The 23,636-nt window shown below is 40.8% G+C and overlaps 1 protein-coding gene across 1 annotated transcript in view; it reads right to left on the reverse strand.

The window, feature by feature from the left end:
* The window catches only part of EIF2B3 (eukaryotic translation initiation factor 2B subunit gamma), a 74,620-nt gene that overhangs the window by 13,859 nt on the left and 37,125 nt on the right, over positions 1-23,636 (reverse strand). The window contains exons 4-7 of the mRNA XM_010716194.3: positions 14,380-14,510; positions 13,598-13,791; positions 9,240-9,317; positions 8,646-8,794 (exon numbers count right to left, since the gene is read on the reverse strand). Of these exons, the coding sequence (XP_010714496.1) occupies positions 8,646-8,794; positions 9,240-9,317; positions 13,598-13,791; positions 14,380-14,510 (552 nt within the window). The remainder of the gene's footprint in view (positions 1-8,645; positions 8,795-9,239; positions 9,318-13,597; positions 13,792-14,379; positions 14,511-23,636) is intronic.

A 23,636-nucleotide genomic window follows, 5' to 3' on the forward strand; every position in this document is an offset into this window, starting at 1 on the left:
ATTTATGGCTGAAATTTCAATTTGAATTTGTTTTAAGTGCAATCACAAGCTGAAAGTCTGGCAGCTGAGCGTTTTTCAGAAAATAAATAAAAATATTCGGTGTGTGTGTCTGCATTCTAGAGAGAGCATTTTACAAGCCCAGTCCTGTAGTGGTAACAGATGTAGATGTCGGCTAGCTGAGACATTAATTTGTTATACAGGTACAACGTGCGAATGGAAGCATATGAGAGTGAGTGTGTGTGTATGGCTGTGCATGTGCGTATGTTATGCACAGCCTGCATCTGAGAGACAGAGAGGCTGACTTGGGTTCGGGGTTTTTTTCTTTTTTTTCTGAAAGTGAGAGAACAAGAGCAAAAGGAGTAGTGGCCAAGGAGGCATGGGGGGATTACAAGGATTTAGGTCTTTAAACTGCAGACCACCTAACAAGATCACTCTGAAATGCCACTAATTTCAGTTAAGGCCACAGACCTCCCTTCCTCTGCCCTCCCTCTCTCTCCCATTGTAAACAACTAATCCCAGCAGAAAACAACAGAGAGCAAAATATACACACATTCTGCAACATTCCAGGTCCTTCTTTATCTTCTATTTATTTTTCTAAAAGGTCAGAGTATGTATGGAGGGAGGGGGGAGGGGAAGAAAGCCAAAAAAACCTCAAGTCCATCTCTTGTGTGGGCTTGAAGGAAGCTGGGAGAAAGCAAAGTCCAAGAGCATACAATATGGAGCTTTTATAGCATAGCAATTCCTGGACCGGGCTTACTTTCCCCTCCCTCTATTTGTGGCAAAGTCACATAGCTTTAAACCAAAGGACAGGGTGGTCGATTACATCTGAAAGAAATGTAAAGAATTGAGAAAGAATTCCATCTCCTGTCGAAATTATAAATAAGGAAGTATTAGTCCCAGAGACAGGCTGATTTATGCAGTCCTGGAGCTGCTGACTTTCAGCCCGAGTATCAGTCTATAAATCTAACTCTTAAATCAAATGTGTCAATCGCTGCAGAACTGAGACACTTAAGAAAAGAAAGGCACCTACCACTGAAAGCAGGAAGGCTGCCAGGGGACGGAGGTACTGTACCCTTCTTAATTTTCTGAAGTGTAAATCTGAGATCAAACATCCTTTGGGGAAACGGGAAATCAAAATCCGCAGTGCTCAGCACACCGGGAGCAGGCTGCAGGAGTCCAGGACACAACCCCTAATTACAGGCTACCCACTGATTATTTAGGACTCTGTGATTAAAGTGATGAACGCTCCTGGGAGAAAGGGGCTTAAGTAACTGAGGTCAGGACCTCAACTGCAGCTCTCGCCCTGGTTGTGCAAGCTTAGGAAGGTACAAATGTCACAGGTTTGCCTTACAGCAAATCTCCTGAAATGCCAATGGAAGCTATCCAGGTCTGCTAGTTTAATCCAATTGTGCCAAAAAAACGACATAATCTCTGTTGGGCAGCAAAGCAAATGAGGTGTCTAAAATGCAACACTTAAAGCCACAGGCTGGAGAGGAAGAAAGAGCTTGGAGCAGAGAGTTTAGGGCAGCCGTGGGTAACGCAGCGCCATGCCAAGCAGTCAGGAGTCCTGCTCCTCCGGATGAGCTAGGAAGCAGAGATGGGATGAGGAGTTAAAAGCCAAGGGTGACATGCCTCAGCAGCTACTCTGCTGACTGAGGGGTAACAGCTGTGGATTCCCCTGGGAGCAACATCCCATTCCGCCTTGACCAAGGAAATAACAGCACAGCAGGCAGCTCAGTAAGTGTGGGAGTTGGCAAGGGGGGAGCTCCAAACCCTACCAGCAGGCCCTCAAAGAAGCCCTCTATAGGTGATGGCTGGGACACATGGTCACAGGATGAGGCACAAAGCCAGGGGAAAACAGAGAAGAGGCAACACCACTATTAGGAAACTTGAGAATCTGCAATGTTGCCTTCACCAACATTTATTTTACACACTAACAAGCCAACTCCGGGGACTGTGAATTCACAGTATACACTCAAGTAAATACCAAAGACTACAATAGATGCCAGCAGTACGTGCTATAATTTATAGATACATTTCAAAGAAAGCATTCTTAAGTGAATTCGGGCTTTGATCTCCTGTTTTTCCCCTTGGGGGTAACAAAAACATTCTACCAATCCCCTAAATTCTTAACCCATCTCCCAGGGTGTTTTCGCTGAGGAACTTGTTTCAAGTCTCTTTGCTAGCCAAGCTCATCACTGTGGTATGGCTCCTTTACACTTCTTCCCCACACCCTAAACATTTTGCATTACATATTGCATATACTTGCCAGCACTCGTATTTTCCAGTGAAAGTTCAAGTGACCTTAAAGGATTGCCTCAAACCTTCCTTAACTTGTTTTATTAAGTGAAATGTAGGCTGCCAGGGGAGGTCGCCTGGAAGGTTGTGCCTCACCTCTGAAACTTCAGATAAATCCAGCTGATCTTGGAACAAACCAATTGGTGGCCTTTCATTTAGCTGGAAGTCTGGTTTTGCACACTTCAGCAAAAGCACACGATGAAACGAGTCTTACGTCAGGAAACCCTTACGCGTGAGAAAGCTGACCTCCTTCTGGATTCTCACTCTCCATTAGACATTATTAGTTAAAACACTTGCTATATGGGCTAGATGTACAAGGAAAAGAGGATTTTCTAAATGCCATCCTTAAAAACAGAGACTGGTTTTCTGGAGCTAAGTTGAACTTGTTCAACCCCAGAGTCCCCTTAGAAACTCAGAGGAGCAATTCTGAAACAACACGAGAATTTCGTCCTTTTACTTACCCAGGCTGGGGAAGATTTTCAGGAGCGCCAATGGTACTTACACACAGACTCCCATCAAAACCTGACAGAAATCAGTTGCTTTTGAAAATTTGCATACACCTCTTCGATTAGGCCCATGTGGCTAGCAGGAGGTAGAAGCTTATTTATAGCTCTAACTCTGTCCACCTGAAGAAGCAGATCAGCAGAACAAGAGGAGATGTTTTAAAACGCCACTTTTCAGAGCTGACCTGTGCTTTAACTTCAACATTTGATGTACAAGATGTTTGGAAAATTGGGAAGAGCTCCCTGCACTACCAGGAAAACATATGTATCTGAGTATAAAGAACAGGTGATTTATTCAAGATGGATTGATGTACCAGGAAGCTAGCCAGAAGAAAGCGTTCTTTGAGGAGCTGCAAGTAATAATGGTTCAAAGATTCACAAGATAACAGTTACTATATGAGAAGTATACTAAATACAACAGATATAGCAGAATTCAAATGCCCAACCACGAACCAGCTCAGCTACTTTCTGCTCATTGTTTTCCAGGTTTGTCCTCTCTTCCTCAGTTTACCTTCCTGAAAGCAAACTCTGTCGAGAAATAAGATCTCTTGTTACAGGCAAGCACTATACCTAGCTTTATTCATATGTTCATGCTTATCCATATCCACAATATACTTTATGCTTACATATACTTATACACACTACATATGCTTCTTCTGAATTAAGCTCTCGCTTTTCATGCGCTTTCTGCAATGCCTATTCTAAACTTGTTATTCTTTCCAAGGTTAGCATAGGGCAGGGGTGCAACTGGCATCACGAGACAGCATCCAGAAGACAAGACCCATCTTAAAAATTGGTTCAAGATACAAAGCATTTGGAAATCCCAGCACAAGCAAAACTTTTACTTCCAGCTTTGTAAGCTATGGTGCTGGAAACAACTTCATCTCTCCTCATTCTTTCTCATGAAGGAATGTGCTGTAAAATATATTTTACAATTTCAACAAATGTTGCTTTGGCAATAGGATCACTCCTATGTACTGCTCTTATCCAACAGGAAAAAGACCACTTATGTGCTGAACCCCTATAAATGCTCAATTCCATCCTGGTTTTAATTAGAATTTTTTCAAACCGCTCCCTGTTTCTACATCAGGTGCTGATTTGGCACTATTGAGGAAACAACCAATAAACTTCACAATCAATCTGCACTTAGTAGCCAATCCAGCTCAGCTTGCTTGTTGTTTTCTTCCTTTGTACATTTTCTCATAGAAAGTAGCAATAAATTGGAGACATGTGGTAAACTAGAGTAGTGTTTAACTGGTCGCACGTGGTCTCACTACAGTCCACTGAGTAACAGTACGGTGTCTGCACCATTGATGTTACACTGGTAGCAAGGACATCATCAACAAAACCCTACACACAACTTACTGTCTTTGTCATTGACTCTGCATGTAATGCCTAAAATTTTCTGGTTGGTGCCATGCAGATTGCCAGAGATTCCATTTATCTTTTCCATCCTAAAAAATGATCATCCTCAATAAGCCCTTTTTTCTGCTCAAACTATAGGTGACACAAGTCAAGCTTCCTTAGTTGTTCTGTGAAGACCTAATGCTTCCTAGCTGTGGAACTGAGATCTTGATGCTAATCACGGCAGCTGTGTCTTGCTGCCATCCTGTCTGATAACCACAGTGTTGTATTAACGGCTTCCATAAGAACAGCCACCACATGGTAGTGACGGGTGCTGATTGGACTAGACAATCTTGGAGGTCTTTTCCAACCTTCATGATTCTACCACCACTGGAAGCATATTGCTTTGCAATATCTCCTTGAATAAAGAAAAGGAGCAAAATACTTTGTTTAAGAGACTAAATCTGCCACAGAGCTCCTAGGGTACTGGCTACCAGCATGCTGAAAGGCTATTTTCAGAGCATGGCTTTCCATGGACCTTTCATCTTGATATTTATCTGAGCTTTTCATGCTTGCCTCCTCAAACACCAGTAAGTCCAAAGTAAGTAATCCAAAGATCAGTTTGTTTATTTTGCTTTTTTGTTTTTCTATTATATTCCCATCTCTTCAATCTTTCCCAGAGAAACATTCTGCTCCCACAACCAAGGCACAAGGATACACTGTGCACATGACATGGCAAAGATCCTTTCGTTAAGTATATACACTCACAAAGTTTTATTAACAAACAGGAGATTTCAAAATCTTTATCTGCTAGCATGGAATAAAGGATTTAGCACAGTTTTCCTGTTAATATTATCTACAATGCTCAGAGCACTTCAGCACAGAGTCTTGTATGAATTCCTCCATCAATATCTAGATCTCATTTCAAGGAAGATAAGTGTGCCTAATCCGAACTTAGGGACCCTGTTGTACTGCACGACTCATAATGCAAACAGAACTAACAAGGGTCATCCCCAAGACACAACAGAGACTGTGGGCACGTACAGCTACTGCAGAAGCATTCAGATGCACAAAATTTTCAAGTGATCTACAATTTCAGCTCGATTAGTAGGTTTTCTCCAAGTATGTAAGTCAGTGCAGTCATTTGTCACTGAGCTCAAGGGAGCAGTGCAGAGAGAAATAAGAACTATTTCCCGCTGCAGCCTGTCACCTGGATAGTCAGCATCTCTCAGCACTTGCACTGTTGTATAAATTACATCCCTCCCAGCTTGGTCAAGTATGTCCATCACTCTGCACATATGTAATCTTCGCTATTTTATTATCTCATTGATGGAAGAATTAGCTCACAGTGGGAAACACATTAAAAGAGGACTGCCAATTATTCTGCCTATGTTACTAACTTCTTTAATCCCCTGTAATCTCATCTAAGGGGGATTCATATCTACTCAAATCACTTCACAAGAGACACGTATAGCATAACAGAAGCCCTACATACCAGGGCTGGAAAAACCGAAAACTCTGCTACTGGTCCTCCGGAATATCAAACACAGCCATCACTGGAGAATGGGTCTTAACTTGGAAACAGGATGAAATGGCACTATCCAAGTGAAACCCAGGTCCTTGATCCTTGGTTCAGGAATGAACCAACCACAGCCTAACAATAAGAACCTCGTTTTGTAATAAATCCCTCGTGGTTTTCCCCTCTGCCCAGAAACAATCTGTTTATCCATTTTAGAAGCTCGCATCAAATGTTGCAAGGTTCTTTGAAACCTTTTCTGGTTTGGAGATGTAATTTGTGGGTCCTCAAGCCAAAACATGGCAGGTCCAACAGCATCCTCAATTCACATTACAGGACATCAAAAGACAAAACAATTTTCACGCTTTCCTTTGTACTGACACATGAGCATTTATCCGGTTAAGATGTAGAAAAAAACAAAGACAGCGAGATTCAAACCAGAGAAATTAGAGGTGATTACCAGGGCAGTGGCATGCATAATCACAACTCTTGATAAATGAACTTAGAATGCTGAGCATTTTTGCACTTAGTTGTTCCCAGCCTTCCGACTTTCAGAAATGATTTACCTGATCTTTCTTTCTTCCCTGGGTTACCAAAAAGCTTTGTCTTCTCCAAAGTGTGCCCTATAGCAGCCCTTCCAGCCTACTTCTTCAGGCTGGTGTTGCTGCAATGAATAGTGCTGTGCCCAGCCTGCAGTTATCACTCACATGTGACTACTGCACAACACAGTAGTCCATTAGTTGGGTGGAGCTTCACGTCAACATTACAATGTATGTAAATTAGATGACACCTTTTATCTGCTCCTCAGCGCAATCCCACAAGTTTCTCATGTGCAAGACCTCAGATGATGTTAAAACTGGCTCATGTTTGAAAACATTTGCAATGCAACAAAAAAAAGATAAATTAGATCTGCTAAGGCATTTTATTATGATCATTTTGACTCAGACCAGCCAACATATGCTGACTTTCTAACTAAAGTGGAAGACACTTTCTGAAGTTGGTGATTAGGTAAAGTCTGAGTTACTCAGACATGCTTGGGAGAAGAGCTGTTTGGAAAGCAAAGCTGTCCACTGTGGGCATTTTAAAGAAAAATCACATATAATTTATTCACCTGTTGCAAATGGATCCATCAGCGTGTTTCAGAATCATTAACATTATAACAAAAAACTATCAGATTTAATCAAATGCACGAAAGAAGGTCAAAATACACAGAAACTGCTTTTACTAAGTTATAAGCAAGACTTCTTTCAACAAAACTTAGCAGTTGGATATTCCTGTACCTCATCACCTGTGTATGCATGACTTCACATCTCTCTAATCTTAAGGATTATGGTGATGCAATAAGTAACACTTTATCAATACAGTATCTGTGCAGATCCATGCAACATTAATTACGGTATGTTTTTAAGTAAAGCTTAATGTATGTAAGATTAATTGGGACTGGAGAGGAAAGATTACAAATTTTACTGCAGTGCATCAGTGTGCAATGTCTACGGAGCAGCTAAGGGTGAAACTCTGAGGAGTGCAAGATTTATCACTTATTGGTGACGACACTGTTTTCACTGACTGTGAGCAGTGATGAAACTGGTTTCCAGAAATTCACGAAATAGTACCCAAAAAGTTATTTTTATTATCTTAACATCTTTATAATGGCTGTGGAATTTTGCGGTATGTTTGATTTAGGATTTGGAAAACAGCACTACGTAACAGTGCAGACAAACACAAGCTAATTTGGGGCTCTTCATAAGAACACCACTATTTATACACTTAGCTGCCTCCGTGGTAGAGCTGCTCACCTCGTATGCAAAACCATACTATTATGACTGCGGCATCAATTCATTAATCAAAATGACAGAGCGTCTCATGATCAAACGAGAGAGGTTCTGGTACTTCTTATGACAGTAGCACTTGTGATACAGCCATACTGGATCCATTTGCAACTGAACTGGAAACCAGCTATTTTCTATACTCAAAAGAATTCTGATTTATGATGTGCTTGAAATTACTGCGGATTTCTATTAAAGACCAACACTTGGCAGTAAGGTACCATACTTACCTGTAATTTAGTTATGTAACAGTAGTATCCTCCATAGACCCCACATCCTTTGGGGTTTTTTGTTTTTCAGATATGCAACTTTTAGAGCCAACTTGGCATTTTTTTTAATTTTTTTATTTGTATTTTTTTTAAGATTTTGGCCTTTTTCCTGAGGCCCTAAGCAAACCTCAAGCCATGAAAGAGCAGGGAATTTATACAGGCCTGCACAGACTCAATCAGCAGTTTCCTTTCCACTGACATCCACAGGAAGCTAGATTGTATGGAAAGATGGGGGCATGCAGACATCAACAATTACAGATAGGCCACTTTTCCCACATTTGGAAATGAACAGTTCAAGGCTACCTATTTAGTTAGTGTCTTTAATGCGTGGGAAACCTCTACTAGCTGGCGGATTTTTTCTTTGAAAAGTTTACTATTGATTCTATTACTAAGCATAAGGCAATAATAAAGTAAAGATGCAAGATGACAAAAATGAACAAAAGAAAATCACATTTTAGGGAAAGTTATTTAAAGGTGATAGCATCTGTAGTTAGTAAGAGTACCACTTTCAAATATATGTCCTGACTCAAATATTTTAGGTATACTCACAGACCCAGCCACTAAAACAGAATTTGGAAAGATGACACACAAGCTCATACAGACATATATCTGCTTAACTGAATTCCACATTCTGAAGAGGCTACAATCTCCTCTAAGAAGAAGAAATTATATTTCAATTTTGCAGTACCCTCATTAAACCATTTCACTTGCATTTGTAGCCTGTTTATTTGTTTATAGAGACATTTCTGATTTGGTCCTTAGAAACACCTTCCTAGCAATCAACAGTTCTGACTGAGGATCAGTTACAAGACAAATATTACATGCTAAGAATCTATCTGGAAAAGGAAACAGCAAATTTAGAGGTCCAAAATACAAAGAGATGACATACCCTTCCTCAATTGTGACAGAATTCATGATGATGCAGTTTGTTATCTTAACTTTGTCTTTTATGGTACATGCGCTGCCAATGATGGAGTGTTTAATGGATGTCTTCTCCCCAATTTGTGTGGATGACCCAATGATGCTGTCTGATCCAACCTAAGGAGGAAAAGAATGGAAACTGAAATAGCACCTGGAACTCTGATACGCATTCTCCATACATGTGCTCCAAACAGCATGTCTCAAGCATTCCTCCACAAAGCACACTCTACTCTACCCTTGGGCAATCTTGGCAGAGCAAAGATCTTTGGGAGGAAAACTTCTCAAATATTACAAATTGCCAATAGGGAACAAGAGACTGCAGTGTTTGATTTGAGGATAAGGTAGAATTTTTTACCAAATATGTTTAAAGATAGAGACTGAAAGGCAGGAACATGGGAGAATTTGCAAGCAGACTTTTGGCTGTATCATTCACCTTGTAATTCTATACCTCAGCACTCAGTTTCACATACAGCAGTGGGACGGAATTTTAAGAAGCAGTTCTTGAGGTAAAGGGCATGCAGACTGCATTAGAAGAGCAGAGATGGGGAAAGGAAACACCTACCATGCCTCTGTCAGTAATCTGTGCAGTCCCATGGACCAGTGGTTCTTCCAGACCCAGATTAAGGAATAGTTTGGGAACCTGGATGGAAGAACCGACATCACAAGTTAACAGGACAGTGCTATATCTGTATGTTACATAAACATGGGTGGCTATGATTTCTATTGTGCTTGTATCATAAACTCATTAACTTATAGAAGACTGTAAGTTCTCACATTTTAAATCTGCAACTGGTTCATCACCTTCCCATTTTGTAAAGGAGCTAGGTATACTTCCACGTGTGCTGCATGTCTCCCTCTCAAGTCAGTTTCCCACCAGTGGAGAAGCAATGGATCATCATCAGCAAGCAGATCGGTTCCAGCAGGACACAGTGACATCCCATATACTACCTTACAGGCTTATCCATCATCTGCCATTTTAAATGCAACTCAAAATGTTCTGTATTATTCAGTAATGCAAGAGAGAAGGAAGTAGCATCAAATATAAACTGGCATAAAATGACACCTACGTTCAGCCCACTCTCTAAGGCAGTGTGCTGAGATACAGGCAACGAAAAAGTCTTTCAGATGTTTCAGAAGAAATAATCTGAAGTTGATTGAGTAGCTATTCCAGATGGTAGAAAGCTGCAGAAGAAAAGGCTCTTAACAGGGAGAAGACAGGTGTTAGATAAGCAGACAAAGCAGCAATGGTAATAGAGAGACTCGTGGTCCATGAGATAGCCAAAAACGAGTCCACAGAGAGAAATTCTGAGCCGGCTCTTGAAAGAATGGGGAGCCACTGCTGTCAGAGGATGGGATATCACTTTATAATTCCCCGTTTTCTGGGTGAAGGAACAGCCTGAGGCATTCTGCATCTCCTGGCGTCAGGCCGGGGCCAAGGTCACACACCGCAGAGAAGGTGATGACAGCCCAGATGACGATACAAGGCGAGGCAGAAGGTTCACAGCACAGCACTACAGTGCTGCGTGGACTCACAGAGCAGTGATGCAGCGTACGGTGCAGCTCAGTATGACAGAGGCAGCAGGCAAAGAAACACAGAAGATATGGAAGGTGACAAGTTGACTTGCGAGTGCCAAAAAGTCTGCGTCATGGCAGACTGTGTGCCTGAGTGAGAAGCAGGGCATGCTGGAGCTGCTGTAGAGCTCTGCACATGCTGTTTGGACAGCCAGGATGAGAGTGATGTCCATACAGGAGGGCAGCATGGTGGTGGTACAACTGGGATCACCCAAAGGGAGAGGAAAGACCACTCATTAAGTCTCTCTTTTCTCACCTAGGCACCTATTTTGACAAAACTCTTTGGAAAACTCTATTTTGGAGATCTCTACTGCTGTATAATTTGGCTGAGAGTTGGTAATAATTTCCACACTTGTTCTAAAGGAACTGCCATCTAGTATGGCTGTGTAAAATGGTTTCCTTGGGATACAAAGAGCTGATAGCTATGAAGTGACCCTCCAGAAGCAGATCCCATAAATCTGAAGAAGTTGGGATCAGATCAGAAAAATATATCGGAAGATCTCAAAATGAGATGATACTTCAGGAAACTGCTCATGTTATGATACTCGTAACATGACCAACCCATTTCCCTTCCAGCATGTAAGGATGGGTAAATAGTGCTGTTTTCATATGATAAGAATTTTCACAGTTCATTTGGATGAGTGTGATGAGCTCACACCTCCCAGCTACCTTTTCAAGTTGCCTGCTGTCCCCAGCAGACATTATCATAGTATCAATAAAGTTGGAAAAGACCACTAAGATCATCCAGTCCAACCCTAATCCACCCCACCATGCCCACTGACTGTGTCCCTCGGTGCCACATCTCCAGGGATGGTGACTCCATCATTTCCCTGGGCAGCCTGTTCCAATGCAAAACCACTCTTTCTGAGAAGAAATTAATTCTAAAATCTAACTTGAACATTCTACCCGTGTAACTCTTCACATCTTGGAGATGGTTCTTCCCACTAGATTTGTTTTTGTTTCTTTCTTTCTTTCTTTTTAAACAAAGCAGGTTAAATCCTTTGGTCCAAGATGCAGATGCTACAGAAAACCACCAGCTTACCAAAATACAACACTCTAGGCCAACCCAGTTGGATTACACATTGGCTTGGTGAAGGGACACTGACCTCACCTGACACACAGCAGTGTTACCACAACAGATAGAGCTGAGAGAGGAGTTCACACCAAGTCATATCTATAGTGCAGGCTGGAAAGATTCCTACTGTCTAGTGTTACCTTGTGGGAAGGGAAAGGAACAAGGAAAGGCTCCTGCCCTTCTCAGTAGAAAGGTGGTGTGGTGAAATAAATAAAATATTTTACTGGCCAGAGCAGAACTCTTATTAGAATCAGTCAGTGGTAGTGCAGCCTGAGGGGTGAACCAAGAAAGCTACCAGCTCAAGCATTTAACTCTGAAAAGGAAGGTTAGATAGGGGGCAGGAGTCAGAGGGAGTGCCTGGGTCAAGGGAAGGTTTAAGATGTGTTTGGATTTAATTCATCTTACAAAGAAACTATTTCCTGCTATTGAAGATAACTCCCTCCTGAACCCACCTGCCCACACACAGGCTGCAGGCATCCAGAAACCCAGCTGGAAGTGAAATGATGTGAGTAAAGTGTTTCCTCACCAGAAGGGCAATGGGTTAGGATGCCATTCCTTCCCACGGCTACTGGACTGGACTGCTACTGCTCTGGGAGCCTGTCCTCTTGGACAGCAGAATTACAGGTCCAGGCTTTGCAGCCAGTGAATCAAAATCTGGTCTGTGAGGACCAAGAGCCAGTAAGACACCAAAAGTCTTTGTTAAAGACCAATAAAACAAGAAGATGAAAAAAAAAAAAAGAACCTAAAAAGAAATGCTTATATTTTATCAGAATTAACAAGAGAAGCAAAATACAGTGGCACCGAAAAAAGAACGCCTTTCTCACAACCTCTCATTAAGCTCTGTTTTATGCTTTACTTCCACAGTTTCCTTAGAAATTTTACCATTCTGGATAAGTTATAAATTTAAAGAAAATCTTATCCAATGTTGAAGGCCCCAGTATGATTTCAAAACACTAATTCTATGTACCACCCAGGAGCAAACACATTTCCTGAACTGACCAAAATGTAGAATATTTAGGTTAAGAAAAAAAAAAGAACAACAAAAAAAAACCCACATGGAGTCTGACTGGCTCAACTCAATAACTTTTTACTGAAGTGGCTGCTGCCAAATGTACACGCACACTTCCCCTAGCAAGTGATATTCTCTCTTAACCCTTTGGGCACACTGATGTTCCTGAGGAAATTTTTCCCTTTCTGACAGCAGTGTTGCTGCCCCTTTCACTTTCTCACATCCTTAAGTGCAAACAACAAACAAAAAAAACCAAATCACTTTATTTCTGTGCTCACCTACAGGAACCAAGGATAAAGAGCTCCAGTGTGTGAATTCATTCTGCCACACTGCAATTTAAGTTTGCATAAATTCATTCACTAATTTTAGTAAAAAAGAAACCAACTCAAGTAAAGGCAAGGAGGTGACCACCTCCATGGCTCCCAGTACAACTACACTGTTCTACCAGCACTGCTTCCAGAAATCCTGAGCCTTACCCTACTACACTCCCTGTCAGTTTTTCAGAACTAGAGGAAACTGTGCACATCTCATAGCACAAAGCTCATCACTTTGAGAGCGAAAATAGAACTTCTAAGTTGCATCAGCAGTGCAGTAAAAAAAATTCTCATACTAGAAATAAAAGCTATCAATCATCAGCTTGTTAGCTATGATTTTTCTATGCTTCTCTTTGATCTTTTATATTATAAATTCTCAGTAATTCGACAGTAACTGAAGGCTGCAACAGATCAACATTTCACCTCTACGTTTACCTGGAGTGCAACTGTAGAGAAGCCTGTTCACAAAATAATTTGTTCATAATAGAAAGCATTAGGCAATCTGAATGTATGGGTAGTTTTCAGACTTCCTGCAAAACACTAAAAACCTTTGCCATTATCACTTAGATAAACATCTGCTAGGAAGAGTCCAGCCAGAACTGATCTTGCCTTCAGGACACGGATGACGCTGACTACATGAACTACCGAAGCTACTTCCAACCTTATTTTCCACACTTCTTGGCTCTTTGGCTGCAAGTTTTGTCACTCCCCAAAATCAGCAGAATATCTATGGTAGTTTTCTTGGCTAAATCAAAGCTGTGGAGGAAATTAGTGACAGAACTGCTTCCTTGTCTCACGTCCCTGTGCAGCAATCAGGAGGGTGATGCACCTAGATAACACGGCACCGATTCAATTCCCACACACTGCTCAGCAGTACCACAGGGAGCCACTCCTGGAGATTAAAACATCCCATAAACTGCTGTATTCCCATGACAGTTCACTGTTCTCACCTGTCGATTAGCTTCAATATACAACCCAAGTGTATTCACTCGGCAGCACAGCCCCTCTTTCATTATATGGACGTAGCAGCGCACTTTTCCTTCATGGAGAGTTTCGTTCATATCTCCTCTATGATCATTCCAACAGGAGTTATCTGGAGCAGGTTTCAGCAAGCTATTATCTTCCTTTATGAAACTATAAATGTCTGGAGAACACACACATGCATGAAGTTAGACAGGATTTAATGAAATGCTTTCTGAAGAGGAGTACTATTAAAATACTGTTGGTGAAGGGAGATCTTTGCCCCACATCACCTGAATGGTTAGATACTGAGCAATCATTAACAGATTTTATCACAGGCAGTGAGTAAGTGTTATTTTTATTCTGCAGGTGGGAATCAAGGGATTGGGACAGATGCAATCTTTCGCCCAAGGTCACACAAGGAGGCTGTGGAAATGCTAAAAATAAATTTCAAGATCTGAGATCTCATCAAGCTCCTGGTTACGGCTTTGTCTGTTACTCTACACAACAGAACTTCCTCCTAAAGTTACATTTTCAAAAGTGCATTTACATATACTGTATTTTGGAAAAATAAATACAGAGCACCTGGTTGACTGATGCTTGATTTACACTGAAAATATTTATTAAACACACAATACCATCTGAAAAGGAAAATTACTAGAACCTTTGCCATCAAGTACAAGAAAGAAAAATGATTAATATTTCTATACAGTAATTCATTTGCAGCATAGGTGATTTAAGCGTTCACCAAATTTTTGATACTCATACTGACCTAGAGATGCTTGTTCTTTTTTCTTTCGGCCCTCTTCTTTGTTGTCTAGTCCCTGCTGCAACGATGTAGGAGCAGAGAACTGCTTCCTAACCAGATGTGGGATCAGCTCACTCCGGAGAGATGTGATTGTCCTGGGGAAGGAGATGCACTTATGAAGTCCACAAACACTACAACTTTTTTTTTTTTTTGCATAACAATAACAGATACTTGGCATGTTTTTCACGAGGACAGATAAAAATGCCTGGTAGCTCAGCATATGTGGCAGTAAGGCAATGTTCATTACTCACATGCTTCCTAAATGCATTAAATTGTAAAGGGAGACTGCAAATAAGGAAAAAGTTTCATCTTCAGAAGTAATTCCCCTGTATCTTAACAGAGATGCCTATAATTTAATAAGGCATCACTCTGCAATTCGTGCTTGTGTGCAGCTGGAATGTAGAACAGTGCCAATATCGTAATGGCCACAACTGCAATCCATTTTATGTGGCTTAAAAATGGCATCTGTTTACAGGAAAAGAGAGAATAAAGTGCCTATAGGGAAAAACCCACAGAAGCTCATTTTGTTTATGATCAAAACGTGGAAATGCTCAAAGATATCTGAAATATCTGATTCTTAAACGAAGATCTTTATGGTACAGACATTAATGATGTCCTCCTGCTCACACAAAACGTGAAGAATATTTTAAAGACTCAGTCTTTAAGCAAACAAAATCAACACATTTTATTAAGTCCCAAGAGTTTCACGCTCTTTAGGTGGCCCGATCCAAAATACATCATAATCAATAGAAAAGACTCCCAGTACCTCAGCTGGCTCGTTTTCCTTGTGTACATACTTCGGTTTTTACTATATTCATTCCGACACCCCAATACCAAGGTCGGGGAAATCATCAGAGGTTTGTGATCAAGGAGGAACTTCAACCCAAGCCACCTATGCATCACAATAAATCAAGAAAAACCACCCCCAACAGACAAATATCAGTGTAGAAAGTCTATAGTACAATAGGATTATAACTTTTGTAATTTAATTTTGACTATTAGAAGGTAGTTTTATTCTTCAATAAAGTATTTGGAAAAAAACCCACAACAAATGAATAGTTTTTACAGTTGCAGTGCATGAGCTGCAGTCTTAAAAGAGTTTTATTGTTGTTCCATTATTTTAACAATCTGCATTTGTTAGTGGATTGTGGATTATTGAAAGTAGTGCTTGGGAAAATCATGCGGAAAATAAACTCAAACTTGGCACATATAACAGGAAGTGCTAAACTTCAGAGGAGGGACTGGGAGAACTAAACAGAGAGCTTGGCTACATAACTCATCAAAAGATAATGTGTAAAAAGAGGAGCTATTTACAATGGAAATAGCAAAAATAGGCACAAATAACAGGTTAATTTAAAAGAGGAAAGTGCTAAAATGAGCTTCCTGAAGAGATTTAAGTTGGCAAAAACTCCAGCAAAGTGGAAGTTTAAACAGTTCACTCTTTGAGGAACACAGCTCACCCCCTCTCAGGTCCCTGCTCAGGTGAACGACAGTGAAACAGAACTAAAGACTGAGACAATATTTGCTGTCTGTAACTTTGAGAGGAAGATCCAGATGTGATCGCTGGTTCAGGACTAAGAAGAAACACAATATTTTCCTTCTTCTCTACAAACAGTGGAGTTCAGTCCTTCACTGTAGGCTGTCGCATCCTCCAGCTGGCAACAGGATCATCTGAGCCACCCTGGATCTGTAATTCTTCTCTAGTCTACAATCTCCCTTCCTCCTTTCAAATCTTACAGTCATCGTCAGACAGCAGCATTTCAGGAACTAACGAAGCAGAACCCCATTTGTTAATCACAATATCTCCCAGCACCAACCACTAGCAGCCGTACACCACGGCTGTCCCAACACACGTGTGGCTGTGCAGATGGGCAGTTTACTAGCCTGAAATGTTTGTCTGCAGCTGTGCCATTCAGCAATGATTTCCTGCTCAGGTTTTATACTCCATCCAAAACCGACAATCCCGTGTTTCCCTCAGAGGCAGGCCATGGCATTTATAAGATATATTACCTATAAAATATCCAAGTATTTGGCAGTCTCAAATAGTCTGATGCAGAGGACAACACAACACGGTAGGAAATGAAAGCAGTGGAAAGGGGGAAAGACAAAGTTTTGACTGTTTTTGGATGTTTTACTCTTTCCTGGCTGAATACCTAAAGTGTTCCTGCAATTCTCTGAAGTGTTAACCACATTCCTGCAGCAAAGGTAGAGAAAATCTCTGGGTCACCCATAAGATGTGGCTCAGGAACACACTCTCCTTACTGGAAAACTGGGAACGTTTGCCTTTGCTTGCTTTTTGAACAGAATATATTTGCAACGTTAAAGGAATTTGCCTTTGGAAAGAATTAAAACATTTACAGAAAGGCTCTTAGTGACAAAAATCCAAGATTTTTTTGTGACAGATCTTGCAATCGTGGAAATATGAAGTGATAGCGTGAGAATATTATCTGTCAACAACCGGGCAAAGCAAACATCTGGCTGGGACTAGGAAAGGAATTCAAATCAAAGCAGGAATAGCACTGAAGAAATTTCGTCAAAGAAAAATTATCGAGACTTTGGAAGAACCAGCTTGCCTGTAATCTAGGCTAAGGAGAAAACAAACCAAAAAGGATCCTGAGTGCTAAAATCTCTCCTAATAAAATCATCAACTACACATGCATATATTGAGAAGTGAGAGACTGCACGTTCCGAAGAAAGCAATCTTTTTTATTCTCTTCAAACTGCAAAACTTGGCATCACAGCAGTTTCTGAGGTTGTTTTCTTCCGTCTTCTGACCAAGAAGTAGGAATGAAATACCCTATAAAGAGAAATCTGACCATATCCAGGAGAAAGAAAGTGAACGGACGGGTAGAGCAGAGGAGGGCATACAAAATTTTGGCAGGAGCCCAACAATAAGCCAAACGTGAGTAAGCATGGTCTGACACCTCAGAGGCAAATCCAGACGGTGGAGACGACAAAAATGAACCTGCTTTTGAGAAACATCTGCCAAAACAAACATGCTTTCATAAACTCAGCCAAAGCGACAAGCCTTTTTTGTGGTCCTTCATTCCCTAACATTTTATTTTTGAAGTGACATCTGTCTGCTTTCACCTCAGCAAAAAGTAGCAGGTTTTCAATTTTCAAATGCCAAAGACTGACAGTGCCAATAAACTGTTTCTTGTAAAGGAAGGGTACTAACTTTGCAGCACCTGGGGGACTTCAGAACAATGGGAGATGGGCAGCAGTTTTGGAAGGGGTCAATTCGAAAAACATTTTAAGCATATGAAAGAGATAACTATAGGATGGAATCTTCTGTTCAAGTAATAGGTCACAACAAAATGGGAAATTAGCATCAAGTGACAGTGTGTACACAGGGGAAATGAAGACAGCGTGGCAGATGAACTCATACACAAGAAACAGCTGGAAGTCCAAGAGATTGAAAAAAAAAAAACGACCAAAAAACAAAGAAATCCCGGTAAAAGCCTATATCTAATGTTAGCTCAGAGTACACATCATCCATTTACACTCAGCTGTCCTGCACTGACCTGGTAACTCTCCTCAGAATGAAGAATTACAAACCTAGAATATACAAAGTTAACCTTATTTAAAATGTAAAACATCAAGATACTTGGTCAAACTACTGTAACTTTACTAAGTACTATTGCCATGGGAGAAAGAAGTGCCATGCTTTTAGAACCCCTTCATGTCTGGTCCCTGTGCACTGTATCTTCCTGGTATTCCTGGCATTGCTGTATGACAGAAAAGGCAGAGTTCAGCTTTGTGCTGAAGTCAGAATTTTAACTCGTTAAGAACATTAGGTGAAAATATCCTATCTCCTTTAATTTCATATTTAAACACAGCTACGCAGAATTTTTCGCTGAGTTTCAATCACAAACAGAACAGTCTGTGATACAGCAGAATTAAGGTTCTTCGGATGCTTGAAGCTCATACCTCTCTGCACTGCATACATTACATTACATCCATTATGGCCCACACAGAGTCAGATTAAACTTGCTGCTGAAATGCAGCTGCCTCTGGGATGCAGGCAAGTTTATTGAAACTTCTGTGAGAAATGAAGAATAATGAAGCCAATTGAACCAAGCAAACAAACAAACACAAAAGATGTAAAAAAAAAAAACAAAACACACACACACACACAAAAAAACCAACAACAATAAACCAGAGGTATATCACAATTATGTTTCAATGAGCTGTTATTTCTGCTCTTGGTGTTCATATTGCTGAAGACTGTCTTTCAGATGACACAGAGAATAACAGCCCTCTGGCCAATGCTGGTAAAGAAAAATTCTCAACAAGTGCTTTATAGCAATAAAACAGTCTACCTAAGCCTAAATGTAAGTTATCTCGCAGAAATCTCAGTACTAGGAGATGCTGCTTGGCATGACTCAATGCAGAAATGGGGAACACACAGCTTTTATTTCCTGCAGCTATTTCTTACAGCCCTGAACAGGACTGTCAGTTCCATTTACCAGCTGTCATTCATTTTCATTTTCCATGTTTCACGTTAAACCCATAAAAGAGTATTAATGAGTATTAGCATTTTAATATCCTCCCTTTCTTATTAATCTGTGACGAAGCGTGAAAACTACCATTGCTGTCAGCACCCACCTGTGAAATCCACCGTTCCCCTCCCTAGGCTGCTTCCAGGGGGTCTCACTTGCTGTCATTATTAGCACAACCACTATTACTCCAGGTGCAGATAGTGCTTGTGGTTGTGGATCACAAACAAGCAGAACATGAGCTCTTTTGATACCTAGTTTTGTCTCTTTTATTTTTAATAGTCCAATGTTAGCCCTGGACTATTCTGCAAGCATACAGTGCATCGGGTTCTAATTGTAGCTCCGTGTCTTTCCATAAAGATTCTTCAGATCACATCAAAAGGAGAACGTGAGTCTGTATTTCAGACTGGTGCTCATAATTAATGTTAAAAACGTATGCATAAATACAACTAAACAAATCCTAAGGCACTCACAGTTATGGCCAAAAAAGTTGCGCGTTTACTCAAAACAATAAAGATGTAAGAAAAAGGGAGAGAGAAAGGGGGAAAAAAAAAGAGGGTGTATTGGAAGAAAGAGAAAAGTTAATTCTGAACGCTGTAGGTACATAGTTCATGGTTCTCATCGCTTAAAGGATAAAGCCAAATAACAGTTAAAAATTCCATGTAAGCTGGGAGCTCTCTTGTTGAATCTCCACGTTATTTTCTCCTGATCCTTTGATGGAGATTAAAAATTTCCATGTGAATACAAAGAAAGAAACAACAGTTACTCTGAGATTTTTTCCCCAGCATTTAATGCTCCAAACTAGAGCAGCCAGCCACCATTCCCATCTCCTCCCCCCTCCTTATGAAAAAAAAAAGTCAACTCACTTTGAAGAAAAGACAAAACAGGGTCAGGGCAAGGGGGATTAGGGAAATGATATTTGTATCATGGACCAAATTAAAATGTCAATGCAAGAGGCAGGCAAACATCCCTTGCCACGTATATACACCAGGCATGTTTCCTCAAGGAAACAGGAAAGAGATTTGAAAAGAGTTAATGCAGTCCTGAGTTAATAGCACCTGCCTCAGACTCAACACCACTTAAAAGACAGTGTTTGGGTCCATTTCCCACAATGTGGTTTTAACAAGCACAATGGAAAAAGCAATTACAGGCCTTTTCCCCTTCTTCTCACTGATTCACTACTAAAAACGCTGGAATTTCTGAGACATGCTAAGAATGCGGAGAAAGCCGACAAGGACTGTATACAAAAGGAAGAAATATCAAATGATAAATTTATTGGGTGTGCCACATCCTTGCAGAAGGCAAATTCTCCTCCTGTATCTTCCAATAATCTTTTGGCCTTTTTTTGGTATTCCCCAGGTTAATTATAACAAAGGAAATCTCCAAGGTAACCAGGCAAGCCAATAAACCACCAAGCGGTTCCTCCTGCCCGATTCAAAAACCTCCAGCACCACTCGTAGCATCAAACAGATGTTATTTCTTGCTGTGTTGTCCTGTTCTACTCTCAAAATTTCTACTACAAAAAGACTAAATCACTTTCACACCCTTCCAAAATTTTGTATTCATTAGAACTTTTCTCAGTGTCTTATTATTTTTGAAGCTACAGTGAACACAAGGAAACTTTGAGATATGTTCTACTAGAAAGCAATCCCACACGACTGCATTTGTGCTTCATTTGTCTTTCCATATTATTTTCTGAATCAAACTTTCAATTCTGACCCATTCCTGCACCGTTAGCAGCCATTGCAGAGTGAGCCCATATAACCACACAGATTATGAATGACTTCCTAAAGCAACAGAATCACCAGCGGAATCCTTGCACTCTGGATGATGGAGGGAAAGCAGATGGCAGCACACCAGTGCCAGTCAGAGACACCATAATGCAGAGAGGATCGAGATCAAAGTGAGGAAGGGATGGTATGGATGCAAACCACATACATAAAAGCTGCTCCCAAGTTCCACCAAGTCTGGATGCACTTGAAGGAGAAGGGATCGACTTCCACTTCTGCCAAAAAACCCTTTGGGAAACTAGACAGCGTTTTCAAAAACTGACCACAGAAGGTAAAACCCCTCAACTACATAGTTAAATCCTTTGAAAACATGCACACAATTAGTTCAGATCATCCGTGTAACCTTAACTCTGCCCACTCCCAAAACAGCCTGGAACACCACACAGCTCCAGACTAATGCATCTTTTGCATGGGAATGCCAGCAAGCTTAGACATTTTTAGAAATCTCTGACCAAAGATTGAGGCTGTCGGAGGCCACCCAGGGTGTCTGGAAGGTTGCACGAGCTGCTGAGGAATGGCTCTCATTCATTCCCAGACAGCATCCCATTCTTCTCAAACAAGCGCACCTGCACCCAATGTGTTTCCTTGCCAGAACTCATCTCTCCCCATTCTCTCCCACCTCCGCCTTTACGGCCATCTGTGTCTGAGTTACCAGTTCTTTTCTAAATGCCTTTGAAATCAGGCTCCCTTCCTGAAAAGCGCATCAAACAGAAGCTTTCTGATAACGTGCCTAAATAAACACATGCATATGATGCATTAGTCAAGTTGACATGTATCCATAAAACTGAAACTATGTAAACTTCAGCTGTATACGTTTAGATAGATTTAAGCACTTCATCACTTGCCTATATAAAGCACTTCAGTACCAAAAAATGTAGATGCATCTGCATCTTCACGTGGGTAAGATCTTTCACCTTGCTCCACTGTGGCCGCGCTAAAGGCACTGAAGATTTCCACATCACTTTGCCCTTTTTCTCCATGCAGATGCTATGCTTGCTGTTCTGCACTCACATGGATGCGCTCTTGACCAGTCTTAACAACATGCCCAGCCTTCCAGTGGTCTGGGAGAACACGTGGAAGCTCTGGTGCTTCATTCTTTCAGTCTTGCTATCACCTGCACAATTCCCATTTCCCATTGTTTGCCTGAACAAACATTCTACCTTAATTCCCACCCTCATTATCGATGATTAATCCTTGCTCCACCCCTCCCTGTAGGACAATTCTGTTTTCTTTATTAGGGCATGTGCAATGTGTTCTACTCTCCCATGAAAAGACTAAAATACTTTTTGCTTCTGTGTCAATTTTCACTTTATCCTTTCCTGAAGAACTTCAGTTTGAAGTTTTTGGCCGATGAATTCCATCCCTGTTCAAAATGCTATATATATACATATATATATACACACACACACATACACACACACACTCACACATATATATATACATATATATATTCATACATATATACACATATATATTTAATTTCTTACTCTTTACTGTAAATGAGGCATTTTGTGGTTGCTCTGTTTTAATTAATGATAATATGCTTTGATCAGTCCTTACTGCATACTCTAGCATCACATTCAAACTGGAACTCAAAAAAAAAAAAATCACCTGCAGATAATTCACTGCCTGCTAAAGACACCTCTGTTCAGACATGTGGGCTCTATCAGCATTAGCAGCACATATTCTCCCTCCCATATGCAGGAAGTTAAAGTCTCCAACCATGATGATTCAATGAAATAATGGAATCAGCAACAGTGCTATAGGCATCGTTATTATTGCTCACATTTCATTTGCCTTGGTTGAGGCACAGTAAAATTCGATGTGGAACTAACACCTAGAATGCAATAACTCTGAGAAGTAAAATGGCAGGGAAACAATTACTATCTGCTCTCTTTTCCAAAAATTCAAGTCTTGAGTAGAAGCTTAGCATTTCAGAAAGTGGTATGGAAGAGATTTAGAAACAAACCAGAACAGGAGATGTGAAAACATTACTTTGAAAATTCTTTAAAGCTGCAAAATCATGGGGAGGAGTTCAGGTCATGTGAACAGAAAATATAAGAGAACTATGCCTTCGACCACAAGTGAAATATGCCATGACATCACACGGAAGGACTGTATCCTCACAGGAAAACATCTAACAAAACAAGATAATCTGTTCACCTCAAGTATTAGCTTACATGCAAGTATTGCTTTGTGGAAGAGAATGTACTGCACTGATGAAAGAATGCTTAGGATAACACTGTCCAAGCGGTGATGACTTACAAATAAACAAACAAACAAAAACGACTCAGAAGCAGATGAAAGAATTATCATTCACCAGCAATTCAAATCCCTGCTCTCATACAAAGACAAAAGTCAGACTGAGTGAAGGCTATACCCAAGGAATCCACAACTGCGTGGAACAGTGGAAAAAATAGTTAATTTTTAATGTTTATTATCAGATCAGAGCAAGCCCAGCTGAGGCCACCAAGAGGGCCAGGAGCACATGATGCACGAGGAGAAGCTGGGGGAGTGGGGTTTGTGCATCCTGGAGAAGAAAAGGCTGCGGAGAAATCTGATCAGAGTTTTCCACTACCAGAAGTCAATTAACGTAGAAGACTACCAGACTTTTCTCAGAGCTGCACAATAAAATGGCAAGAGGCAACAGATACAAGCTGCAACACTGGAAATTCCAGTTGGGATGTAAGGAAAACAAAATTTCCAGTGAGTGGTACAGTCCTGGGACAAGGCCCAGACTCCATCCTTCAGATTTTCTAAACAACTGCAAAAAGCCCTGAGCAACAGAGAAATCAGCTCTCTTTTGAGCAGAAGGATGGATTAGAGAACTGCAAGAAGTCCCTCAGAACCTACATCTTTCTGTAACGCTTGCATTGCCATTTGAACAGCCTTTTGCATGTCTTTCACGTATTTACTTTTCACAGGGAACTCA

This window comes from Meleagris gallopavo, chromosome 10, assembly GCF_000146605.3.
Source record: "Meleagris gallopavo isolate NT-WF06-2002-E0010 breed Aviagen turkey brand Nicholas breeding stock chromosome 10, Turkey_5.1, whole genome shotgun sequence".
NCBI lineage: Eukaryota > Metazoa > Chordata > Aves > Galliformes > Phasianidae > Meleagris > Meleagris gallopavo.